Raw genomic sequence first — 13344 nt, 5'->3', positions numbered from 1 at the left:
TTTAACTGCCGTGTCCCTTGCAACTAGAACAGCTCCCAACATATAAAAGGTTCTTAATAATTATGTGCTGAATTAATTGGTTGAATTTCAAATGCAAAATCTTGTGTGTTTCAGCAGAGTGTTATCCTCAAATGTTAAAAGCCACTGATTTTTAGAACGGAAAACTTTAAGAGCTTTGAATTAAAGCGTTCCTGGAGTGGAACAGCTGAGAATTTTTATTATTTGTGGATTTGAAATTTTCTCCATTCCAGAGGCACCTACACTGGCATTTCAGTGATAGAAAACAATTCATTCGCATATATTAATAGCTTTTTCAAAAACTTTCTATGGTGATACCAGCAAAGCACTGAGTTGGCCAATAATCTGTTAGATGCCGCAGCATGGCTCAGAGCTAACAACATAGCAAATCTAGCTACAGCAGATACTAGCTATAAATTTTTTTTTTTTTGTATAGCTATGATCCATTTGGTTATTTATCTTTGGAGTAGGACATTTTCCATAGTCTCCATGGAGATTTTACTGCATGATTCTCCCTAATGCGTGTTTACAGTACCTCTGCCATGGAGATTATAGGTAGACAGTGTTTAAAAAGTCTCCTCATAGTTTATAGAATTGCTGCTACAACATGGATACTTTTTGTGATGTTGAAAGTATTAGTTAGAACTGAGCCTATTAAAAAGAAATCTTTGTGGAAAATATCATAATATGAGAAAATAACGTCTAAATGAGACAATTCTTTTGTCAGTCAGTTCCTGTTATCTTTCCATTTTGAGAAATTATTCTCAGTTCGATTGCATTACCATGGCGATGTGTCTACCTTTCAGCAAAGCAAAACTGAATGATAAACTAGAGCGCCTGTCTTAGGATCTTTATTGCAGTATCTTTATTATTGTATGAAATCTCCAGTGTCCTGGCTGAAAACCACAAAGAACAATTTCTCAGCCAGACACAACAATTTGGATTGCTAATCTCAGAAATCTAAGAAATCACATAAAAGTGGAAAAAAGAACAGGCATTCGAGAGGGGTTAAAAATCGAGTAAAGAAATAACCCACACATGAATAGAAATACACTTGCTCTCTAAAATAAGACTGGAAGTAAACAAACACAGGCAGTACATTATCCTTAATGAGAATCGGAGTGGCTTCGCCCTCTGGGGTCTGAAATGAGCAAACTTCCAGAATCGTCAGCTCATACAGCTCTCTCTTGAAGGAAAGCTCTTAGAGCTGGCTCCCCTGCCTCCTGCTTATGAAGCTTATTTTGCTCTTTGAAATAATCGCACATATAATTTTGACAACGAAATGAACTCTATAGGAGGTGGGTTTTGAGTTCTTCAAAACTCCCACAGTTAGTGTCAGTTGGACACAGGAAATAGTTTTGCTGAATGCTGTTTGCATAAGGAGAAAAGAAAACATTATTCTAATCGACAAAGTGTGAAGATAAGATTTGAATGGATATTCATAACTATCTATCCTTTCTGCCCAAATATTATATTAAACCATCTCTTTCAGGATACCAATTCTGTCAGTCACATTAGCTCAGTCAGATCTGGGCTTTCATCAAGCCTTTTGCTAGCGGCTTTACTTACTGGTAAATAAGCAATGTGATTTTGCCTAGCAACCCCACTGTGGAAACACAGCTTGATTCTGTAGGTGGTGGGGAGATGGGGGAGGGGCAAGGAAAGCACGGTCTGTGCCTCCCAGGGCCTCCCTGCAGTTGGTTCACGACATCACAAACATTTCCTGTAATTCTTGGCAGTTTCAGAGGGATGATAAAGAAGTAGGGGGAATTAATCGAAAGGTAAATAAAAAATCTTTCAAGAGTGTGAGCTAACTGTCTAAGAAATCAATCCAGAGTCAGCACAGAAGAACCAAGGTTGAATGAGGGCTTTTTTCTTATGGAAAATGAGGTATTTACACGAGATAATATATCCAAGAAGAGACAACCAACAGTGACTTCCTGAAGCTAAACAAATATTATCTTAAGCCAGACATGAGGTACACTCCTCAGTAGCAAAGAGTAGCATTAAATCTGGAACTGTCCACATCTAAGGAAATATTTGAACATTTACATCAAAGACAGTCGTTAACAATCAGTGAGCTCTTAGCAGGCACTGTGCTAAGCCTTTACACACTTATGTAACCTTCCAAACAATCCTGTGATGTGGATTCTCTTATCTCCATTTTATAGAGGAAGAAACTGATGCGCAGAGAAGTTGAGAAACTCGCCTGAGGTCACTCAGCTATTCAGCAGCAGTCTGCAGCTAGACTCCACAAGTTCTTAAACACCATTTTTCAGTAGTAGGGAACGGTTGCAGGGCTGATGGGGATAAGAAGCCTAAAGGTCACGGATGAAGTGTAAGATCGTTTGTTCAATTAAGGCAACTTTTTTTTTTTTTAATATCTAGAGGGCAGATATTGCCAAATCTTATACCTACCCCTCTTCCTTTTATAGTGGAGTATGGGTATACACATTTTCATACACCTATGCACACACAGGCACACACACACATACATATGTAAGTCACTTGATTTCTTAAGTCTCTAAAAAACACCAGTGAGTAAAATCTCCAAGCCTTTTCTGGGCATCATCCTACGATGTTTGGTGGAAGCAGCCCAGGGACATGCTGGTTGGCTTGGGCAGTGAGCAGTGGTAACATGTTGGTCTTGCTGAGAAACTGTCCAGTGCAGATAATGCAATTAGGACACCGCAATCTAGCCTTTGTTCCTCACCTCCCTCTCTGCCACCAGACTGATCCTGTCCTGTGCCATCTTCACTCTGCCCATCTCCTGGAACCAAGAATGTCTCCAGCTTCCTATGGACTTACAGCCCTTCTTTGCCAACCTCAGCCTCATTTGGTTGCAAGTTGCATTAACATCCCAATTTATGACTTAACAAATGTCTCACAAACATTTAATTCACCTCGATTTCATTATGCATTTGAGGAGGACGATGTTTAGACGGGGTGTTGATGGGGGGATGATGCTCCTGTTGCCAACAATTAGATTAACTTAATGATCTGGTAAGATCTCCTTTCAGGCTCTGGTTTTTTGCACATGTCTGTGAACACGACTAAGCTGATCATAAGTAAGTTCTTGGATTCTAAGAGGGGATCAACTGCCCCCACAAAGTCCTCCTATAATGTTTAATATGGAAATTCAAGAAATGGGTGAAGCATTCCCTGTGGTTCTCAGATACTTTTGTGGGAAAAATTTGATTTTCATGTGTCGTTTTAAAAATATCAATAAATTACTTTTTTTTTTTTACATGGCTTTTATGAGAATATGGGGAGAGGACTATATATGCATGGATCTGATGATTTTTTCCTGTTCCCACTTTATATACTGAGTGCCCTCTCGGGAGTTAGAGCACATGGCTCCTTTTCATAAAGAAGGATTGTATTTCTTTAGCTTTTCCTACGAATGTTTAGGAAATATATTGATCCAGGAACCTGGAGGGTAAACGGTGCTGGCTTAGATTAGTGCAAATCAATGTTCTCCACTCTAACTATTCTTATTCGTTCAATCGCCTTGTTCATTTTGCCATACTGAATGTAGCTGGGACTGGGGACCCCAGGCGGGTGGGACTGAGTGGTTATGGAGGAGAGCAGCCTTTCTCTCTCCCCTTTTCAGCTTCCTTGTCTCTTGGAGCTTGAAGAGGCAGCACAGATGTTTCTCCCCACAGATCAGGGAGGAAGAGGGGGATGGGAGGAAGGAAAACAGAACCATGATCAACTGACTGTCTCTGAGACCTGGTCGTCGACTGGAGTAGCTTTCTCATGGTCGAGCCAAGTGCTTGATCTTAGAAGGATCTCTCTTGACTATCCTGGGAAACCTGGCCCAATGACGGAAGCTTAGGAATTCCTGGATAGATCGCCCAGTGACAATTTTTTATTCTCAGTCTTTCTTTCCAGAAAGGAAGCAGGGCGGGCTGTTCTTCACGGAGGTTATGGGAGGACTCTGGCGACTTTGTCGGAGCTGGGAGTCATTGACTAACCTGAAATGCTGTTTCCATCATTACTCGCTGGACCGGAGTTAATCACATTGGAATTCTAATCTTGGCTCTGCTCCTAATTAGCAGCATCATTTTATTCAAGTCCCTTTAGCCTCTGTTTTTGCGTCTATAAAATAAGGTTTATGAATACAGAGGTCTCTCTGTAATCTTAGATTCTCTGCCTTCTAATTCACCAGAAGGCAACAACTAGAAAATAGATCATGTGTTAAGGATCTCCTATGTTGATTGCCCTAAGTGTGGTGTATTTTCGCAGAAAATCGATAACGCGTAGAAGGGTCCATTCACTCTGGTGTTAAAGATATGTTTACAATAATATATGGTTTGGATGAGGTTATGGAACTAGGGTCTCCTGATGACAATCTCCAGTGCCAATTCTGGAAAGTTTGAGAAGACTTCAAGGATTATTTAGCTTTGAGGCAATGCCGACGTTGTCTTGAGTGCATTCAAGGAGAATACCAGTGATGCTTCCAGCTCACCTCTGGCCTCTATTGGCGCGATTCCTTTGTCTCAAAACCAGTGTCATTCCCATTCAAAATGCATTTTCACCTCTCCACTACTGACTGCTTCAGAAGCTGGCATGAGCTGAAGCCTCTCCTACCCATTTGAGGCAGTGACCCTGCCATTCAAATTTGAATTCTGTCCTGTCCCTTGCAAGTAAGACAGCCAACAAACACAATGACCACAGCACCAGCTCAAGGCTGTGTGTTTAAAAGAAAAGTATGTTCTAAATGTCTATCCTCAGCAGAGGAAAGAAGGGTAAAGAAGCACACAGATACTTGCCGAGCATCTGTCATAAATGTGGATGGGGGTGGCTATGTTTTTTCTTTTCATCCAAACATTCTGGCCTGTCTCAGGTCAGTCATTTTTTTCCCCAGTATATTCTCTCTGATGCAAGGGAAGCTAGGTGGATATCCATCACCACCACTGTGGGAAAAAACTCCGAACCAAGGTCTTCTTAATGGCGCGTCGATAATACCACATGAAAAATAGCAGCAAGCCTATTGGGAAGTCATTGTGTGTGCACTAGTGAGGAAGTTAGAACCGGCATGTGGGCTGCAATCATGGAACTGAGCAAAGGACATTTAAGGTGTGAGCTAAGTGGGGTTTCTTGACCTGGGTCCACATTTTGCTTCATGGGATCTGAGAACCACCTACAATACCTGAAAATGTCTGTATACGCATTTATTTTTCGGCAAGGGTCCACAGCTTTCATCAGATTCTCACAAAGCCGCCTGTGACCTAAGAGAGGTGAAAAGCCACTGACACGTTCCATTTTCTTCTGTACCTCTGTCTACCGAATCCAGATGGTAAAGCTGACTTGCCTATCTTTCTCTTTTGCTGTTCCTAGAAAAAGCAAGTGAGTCAGACCAAGATCCGGGTTATCTCAACCATCCTGTTCATCTTGGCCGGCTGCATTGTGTTTGTGACAATCCCCGCCGTCATTTTCAAATATATTGAGGGGTGGACGGCCTTGGAGTCCATTTACTTTGTGGTGGTCACTCTCACCACAGTGGGCTTTGGTGACTTTGTGGCAGGTAAGCACCCTGGGCGTCCCGGTCAACGGTGCCCTAGTAGGTGGGGGAAATGTCCTGTTGGCAGCGTTTTTCAAAACCATAAAAATAGTTGTCGTGAGAGAAGCAAATGAAAAAGGCTCAGTGTCCCTACTACCGTGCACGGGCTCATTTTGAGTGCGTGGTCTCTGTGATGTAACAGCAGTGGGCTTCTACCGTGAGAGGGAAGGCAGGCAGCCTCTTCCTCCCCAGGAGGCTTAGCGCCCTTACCGTCATATGAATTATGCATAAGTGAAATGAATTTCTCATTGAATTTTGGACTTCTGAATTGTATTAAGCCTCTTTGAATCAATTGATAAAGGCTATTATTAGCAAGTGACAAAAATGAAACTCTGGAGAGATTAGCATAGAGCTTAGCCTGCAATGACCTGCAGGTCAAGCTTCCTGATGCCACCGAGGTAAGGGCCATTGTCCCTGAAAAAATTGTCCTCGGCATGCCCAGATGTAAGACTTAAGACTCAGTCGACTACCAGGAGCTGAGAACTGCCCCATGGGAGAGTATAGTGTAATGGATTATGCATGAATGTATATAGAAGCAACAACTTCATTGTGAAAATAAATGCCAATGAACTGGGTTAAAGGAAGGAAAAGAAAATCAGCATCACTTTCATTTCAGGCAGGGAGTTGAAAATGAAATGAGATCTGGCTTCTTATATGTACGTTTTCCCAGAGTGTGGAAGGAAGGCAGGAATAGAAGGCCACCCTTCTCTTTCCTAAGGGATCACTTCTAGGAGGTCAAACATTCGACCCTTTTTTATTCTAAGAAGTGAACACTTAGATTAAATACCTCTATCATAAGTTCAGAATGTTTGAGTGGGAAGTGTCCATGCCTACGTGTGTGTGTGTGTGTGTGTGTGTGTGTGTGTGTGTGCCACATGTGTGTGCGTGTATGTGTGTATGCATGCATGTCCATGACCAGTTCCTGGTCAGGTAGCAGCCTGGACATTTCTAAGCTGATCTCCCAGACCGACTGACCTTCATTCGGCACATGGTCCTGGCTGTGCTTCGGTTTCTCCATGGAGTACAGTGCCCGTAAGGAGGACAGATCTGGTCTCTAGGAATCTGGAAAGCAGGAAGTTCTGGAGGGAATGGAGGAGGCTCATCAACAGGCATGGATGCCTCCGCGTTAATTCTGTGATGAGGGGTGGAGGAGCAGTTTCGTAGCTCTTCCAACTGGGCAGATCAAGACTGATATCCACTTTACAGAAATAGCAGATTTTATTTTTCTTCCTTTATATTGATGAAGGACTAAGAATTGCAAAGCCAAAGTGATTAAAAATTATTTGCGTAAAGCCTGGGCCCTGGGACCCCACCAGTCTTTTCTATGCACAGTGCTCAACCATTGTGCAGCTCCTCACTGATGCCATCTGATTAGAAGCCTGAAGCTCTGGAGAAGAGCCTCAGAGAAACTGAGAAAAGTAATAGGAACGATTATTCAGTTAATTCCTTAGCATCATCTGGAGCTGGTCTGTGGGAAAACTCAGCTGATGCTCCAATTAAGGCTGTAATAGCAGCTGGAGTTTAACTCTATCTCACAAACATCTTCAGGTTCCCCCAAAGCATAATTTGCAGTGGGCTGTGTTTCGGAGCGCTCTGTGCTAACCCGGGGCTGTCTGGGGGACTCTGTTAGAGGACACTGGCGACGACCCCTGCCCTCTAATTTCACTCAATTCGATCTGTCAGTCTGTCAATCTCAGGGCACAAATAGCAGAGCCCTGGGAATATGAGAGTAAAAAATTGTTTATATTGAGTGGTAAACACATGATACTATATATATATATAGTACATATATGTGTGTGTGTGTGTGTGTGTGTGTGTGTGTGTGTGTGTGGGTATATAATTGAATCACACATTTGAAACCTGTATGATTTTATTAACCAACGTTACTCCAGTAAATTTAATACAAAACTGTTTATAATTTTTATTTATTCTTATTAGCCACCATGGACTGTGAACACTTAGCACAAACTAGCATTCGACCTTCTCTTTTCTTATCCAGTAAGGGCATGACCTCCACGGTCACAGACATGGCACTATTTTCATTCCCTTTTCACACTGATTACCGACCTGTATTTCCTTTGTCCTGAGGTCGCCATAGACAGGGGTCTCTTATAATTCGCAGTGCTGACTCCGATTAGGCCAGTCCCTTCTAAACTCCAGTTTCCAGAGCTTACATAGACCATCGTGACGAGTGCACGCCTTAAAAGGGTGGAAGCTTGTCACGACCTTTTTGGTAATACTCCAAGAGGGATAGGGAAGGATGCCCGATCCTTTCACAAAGTATATTAACAAGAGTTGATGGTTGCTCTGATTTAACATAGTGTCAACTCTACTAGAAATATAATCGGGACACTGATCACCACGAAAGATTAAGTGCTGGTTTATTCTGTAGCTGACTCACTTTAGGACAGCCGAAGAACAGTAAAGCATTGCACAGGCAGAATCCCAAATTCGGGGTGGGGGTGTGGAGGGGGACAGCTGATATAGGAGGATGCAGAAGGGTGGTTATCCTGCTGTTTGCTAGCGCACCCTAGTGACAGTCTTCGTTGGGTGACAGTGACTGGCTAAGGTAAATATTTACCCTTAGTCTTAAGGAGAAAGCTACAGAATTCTCTGGCCTAAGGCAGAAAGGAAAGAAACATCTAAAAACAAAGTCGCAGGAACTCCAATAGTATCCTAGAGCAAGCCGTGGGGGAGAGTCGCCTAGAAGGAAAAATCAAAGGCCCCTAAACCACACTGTGGGGGTTGCTACGATGCCCTTTAGCAATGTTTGGAATTCTATGTTAAAGGTAAGTCAGATGGAAAAAGTCAAGAACCAAATGATTTCACTCATATGTGGGATATAAAACCGAAAGGAACAAATGAACAAACAAGACAAACAAAAACTCATAAACACAGACTACAGTGTGGTGGTTACCGGAGAGAGGGTGGAGAAGGGGAACGGGGGTCGAAGGAGGCTTGACTTTGAGTGGTGAACATGCAATATGTAGACGATGTATTATAGAATCATGTTCTTGAGACCTATATTATTTTATTAACCAATGTCACTTCAATACATGTAATAAAATAAAAAAATAAGAAATAAAAGGCATACATTAAAATGAAAGAAAAAAATAAAGACAAATCCTTTTTTCTTTATTAAAAAATAAATGGCAGTAGCCATTGAGACCTCATGGGGATGCACTGAAAAGTGGGTTCAGTCGCATTGAGAAGAGCCGAAGGCCACAGGCCACGGAGCCTGCTCAGCTGCCTTTGGGAGATACTACTGATACCACAAGAGCTCAGTATGGGTTCCATGGTGCTTGGGGACATTACACTGGGAAGGTCCAGCCATCACTCATCACGTAAAGGCATAATTACCTGGTTCATTGGGCAACACGTCTCTCAGAGTGAGATCGAGGCCGACATCAATCATTTCCTGGAGCTTTCTCACTTCTTTAGAAGACGGGGCCTGGTTTGGAACCTGTGTTGCATGGCTTCCTTTGGTAGTGCCTGTATGAGGGCTAGAATAAGTGGGCTAATTATTTGGAATAAATGACTGGTCCTTTCAACAGAACAGCCAGTCAATGCAATCAGGCAACTGGCCAATTTGATCTGATAGATTTTTCCTGTAATCCCTATTTATAAAATAAAGGGCTTGGACTAGCTGGCCTTGAGCGTCCCTTTTAATCCTAGCATGGTGATTCTAATTACTCAGTCTAACTGGCCCTTTGGATTAGCATCATGTATGCACCATCCCTCAGCATTAAATCACTCTTGCTTGGATCAAAGTCTGGAATGCCATTAAGTCTCGGGAATGCCATTAAGTCTAATTTTACTTCCATAAATCCACTTGGGCTCTTGGCGAATGCATTGTGCACTTAGGAAGGAGGCAGTTCCATGAATTCCAAACCATTTGGGATTACTTAATGGTATTTTTATTGAATTTAAAGAAGTTTAAGAAAAAATTGACAAGTGACTCTAATCTGTCATCCTCTAGCTCAAGTCATTCATTGTCCAGCTCAGGCCGAGAACGGGTGGATCAGGTTGGCCACTGACATATTTTTGTTATGGGTATGACAGTTAGTGGTCAAGAATTGAAGGAAGTTAAGCCACAAGTCAGGTTCTTTAAGGGACAGCACATATCTGTCACATTGTGTATCCATCAGGCCTAATGGTTGAGTGGTACATGGTGATGGGGTGATGGCATCTCCGCTGCCCGGACTGTAATGTGTTTGCTTTGTGACGTTATATGCTAGATCCTGGTTGAAGTAACCTCTGGTTGTTTTCAGGGGGCAACGCTGGCATCAATTACCGGGAGTGGTATAAGCCCCTAGTGTGGTTTTGGATCCTTGTTGGCCTTGCCTACTTTGCGGCTGTCCTCAGTATGATCGGAGACTGGCTACGGGTTCTGTCCAAAAAGACAAAAGAAGAGGTAGGACCGCTTCCAGATTCTGTGAATGTTCCTGAGAGCGGATGAGCTCGTGTCAAGAATTGTTTGTCTCTGTTTTATCGGCGAGAGCATTTCTTACTAAGTGGAGGGCTCAAAAGGTTTCCTCGTTTTCAATCATTACCTGAAAGCCAGGTTAAATAAAATAGCAGTGATTTGGGGGCTCCTTTTTTTGGCAGGTGAGAAAATCTAGTGACTCACTTATCAGCCCACGGATCCTGGAAAGACTAGTAAACAACTTATTTTTAAAAAGGAAAAGGAAAAAGAAAGAAATAGTAAGCAGAGGTAGACTATGTCGAAGGAGGTGTGCAGTTGCCCTTTATCAGCAAACACGTGGGGGAGGCTTAAAAAATTCATAAAAAGCTTGAGAAAGCCAGCCTGCCCTTCGGGTCTCGTGGTCTGTATGGAAACGCAGTTGAATGCCGTTCTGTATGAGACTGAAGTCATCGAACGGCGGCCGGCAAGCCGAGGGGAGGTGAACTCAAGGGTCCCCTTCCACCTGTATCCCCTCCTGGTTGTCTGATCTCTAGGAATAAGGGCGTCCCTGTGGCCGGGGGGACACAGCCTTTACCCCTCGTGTCAACGTGCACAGTAACATACGCAAAGGCGAGAAAAGGAAAGCAGAGGATGGAGAGGCAGATTTTGTGAGTTAAAAAGAAAAGTTTACGTAGTTCTTCTGAGAGGAAAGGAAACGAGGCGGCGGCAAAGGAAGGAGAAGGGAAGGGGTAAAGAAAGGAAAGGAGACAAAAGATAAAAACCAAAGAAGTAAAAAGAGGGACGGCCTCTTTAAGGCCAGCTGTTCCATGTAGCAAGCCCTGGGAGAAAGCTGCCAAATGGAGAGATTTTCCATATCGTTCCTGGGTGCAGTGTTAATGTTCCTGGCTTACGGAAACACTGGCAATGCAGTCCCCATCCAGTCTGATTCCCCAGGTAGCTAACTGCAGCGCCTGCTGAAAATCAGCTATACTGACAGAGACACAGCATAAACAGAGAAACAGACTTTCCTCAATGCAGAAATCCGAGTCACTCTTATCTGTATGGGCAAGCACGGGGCTCATGCTATTTGCCCAGATGAATGAGCCCAGAAGTTTGGTTCTGGTCCTCATGCAGATCTTTACTCTAAGGAAATGTGTTCTGTGGGTTTCGGCAGAACACGCCCCCTTCATGCACCGTGACCAGGGTCTTCTTAAACCAGAGAAAGCCTGATAGCACGTGGCCACAGCATGGCGCAGGTGCAGGGGGGCCGGCAGCCCCAGTTTGCCCGGGACCGAGGGGGTTCCTAGGGCACAGGTCTTTCCCTTTTAAAACCGGGACAGGTTGGTCACTCCACCCAGAGAGAGAGGCACAGGGAAGGACAAAGGACCTGCTGAGCATTTGCTTTGTCCCAGGCTTGAGCTAGGAGCATGTCTTTATCTCACATGATGCTAAAAACTGTCAGCTAGACGTGACGACCCCAGCTATGTTGGAGGAATGGGGTGATACAATTAAAAAAAAGGCATGGATGCATAAGTGAGACCCAGGCCTGTCCAACTCAGGGTGTTGATCCCTCCCCCAGAATGCCATCCACCTCTCACTCAGCCACCATCTCCAAGTCTCAAGCTTCCGTTGGGCTGTCCGGCAGCATGTGGGTCCCCCTGAGACTCATTAGTCATGAGCCAATTTGAGATGGGTATTTAGGCAGTGGGAGGGACTGGGGCAGAAGTAGTATTTCACCCCCTCCCCCGAGCTTCCCAATGGGACACCCAAGGGCTGCGGGGGCGGGGAGCGGGGGTGGGGGGGGGCGCCCAGGGCAGAGAGCTGTTGCTCAGCGTCTTGTTGCGCTTCTCCCGGCCAGGTGGGTGAAATCAAGGCCCACGCGGCCGAGTGGAAGGCCAACGTGACCGCCGAGTTCCGCGAGACGCGGCGGCGGCTCAGCGTGGAGATCCATGACAAGCTGCAGCGGGCGGCCACCATCCGCAGCATGGAGCGCCGGCGCCTGGGCCTGGACCAGAGGGCCCACTCGCTGGACATGCTCTCCCCCGAAAAGCGCTCCGTCTTCGCCGCCCTGGACACGGGCCGCTTCAAGGCCTCGTCCCAGGACAGCATCAATAACCGGCCCAACAACCTGCGCCTGAAGGGGTCGGAGCCGCTGAACAAGCACGGGCAGGGGGCCTCGGAGGACAACATCGTCAACAAATTCGGGTCCACCTCCAAACTCACCAAGAGGAAAAACAAGGACACCAAAAAGACCTTGCCCGAGGACGTTCAGAAAATCTACAAGACTTTCCGGAATTACTCCCTGGACGAAGAGAAGAAAGAGGACGAAACGGAAAAGATGTTTAACTCGGACCACTCCAGCACGGCCATGTTGACTGACTGCATCCAGCAGGAGGCCGCTGTGGAGAACGGGGTGGTCCCCACGGACACCAAAGACAGAGAACACGAGAGCAACACGTTACTGGAAGACAGAAACTAAAAGTTACAGGACATCGGACTTGACGAAGCGTTGTGTTTTTTTTTTTTATATTCACCCCGAGACATGTGCCTTAAACAGACTTCGTGTTAGTCCGAAATTACATAGCATCGAAGAAATATATTTCACTGTGCCATAAACGACTGAGAAAGCTGCTCTGCCAAAAGGAATCAAAGAACGAGGACTTCACTTCCGAGAGCGACCGCAGGACACCCAGGGAGCGTTCGCACACGCAGGTGGTCGTGGCCACAGATGTCAAGGGCGCTTCGGTGGTGATGCCGCACCCCTGTGCAGCACCGCCCTGGCATGGCACATAGAAACGGGCAGCTATTCCTTAGACCAGCCTTCTGAGAGGGACAGGCGTGTCTTTTAAATGGAGTCTCATTTCCTGAACCTACCGTGAGTGATATATGCACATACAGAAGGGGACCGGACTGGGGGTGAACTGGTACCTGTCACTGGGGTTAGAGTCGACATTCTGGCATGTTGCTCTCAGCTCGAATTTTGATACGAAACCGTTCAGTGCATATCTAATCTTTCTCAGCTCCAAATGAATGTCCGTGGGACCTGAGAGCACCTGGAGTTCGTTGGAAGCAGGTCAGAGCACACGTATTAAAAGGTGCAATTGCTTTCCTCATTACAAAACAAACAGAATGATCACAAACATCACACTGTGGATATCACCTTAACCAATGACAAAAGCCTACTGAATTTTGTCTCTCTCACAGGGGCAGGTAGTCCAAACGAACTGGCAAGCACTGGTGAAAACTCGACCTCCGCCACTGCATGGTTACAGGCAAAAAAATCATGCATTTTCCTCAATGGGTGCGATGGTGAAAATAAACTGGTTTTGAAATGTTCACGTTCACTTTTCTAGTG

The 13344-nt window shown here is 44.9% G+C and overlaps 1 protein-coding gene across 2 annotated transcripts in view; it reads left to right on the top strand.

Moving 5' to 3' along the window:
- Window positions 1–13110, top strand: part of KCNK10 (potassium two pore domain channel subfamily K member 10) — a 112045-nt gene extending 98935 nt beyond the window's left edge. For both annotated transcript variants that reach the window (XM_039883976.1, XM_039883977.1), the window contains exons 5-7: window positions 5362–5548; window positions 9856–9998; window positions 11848–13110. In XM_039883976.1, the coding sequence (XP_039739910.1) occupies window positions 5362–5548; window positions 9856–9998; window positions 11848–12468 (951 nt within the window). In that variant the 3' untranslated portion in view covers window positions 12469–13110. The remainder of the gene's footprint in view (window positions 1–5361; window positions 5549–9855; window positions 9999–11847) is intronic.
- The last annotated feature ends 234 nt before the right edge of the window (window positions 13111–13344 follow it).

Source organism: Pteropus medius, unplaced genomic scaffold (assembly GCF_902729225.1).
Source record: "Pteropus medius unplaced genomic scaffold, Ma_sr-lr_union100, whole genome shotgun sequence".
Lineage (NCBI taxonomy): Eukaryota > Metazoa > Chordata > Mammalia > Chiroptera > Pteropodidae > Pteropus > Pteropus medius.
Note: the sequence above shows the minus strand (reverse complement) of the source record. Positions and strands in the feature narration are given on the sequence as shown.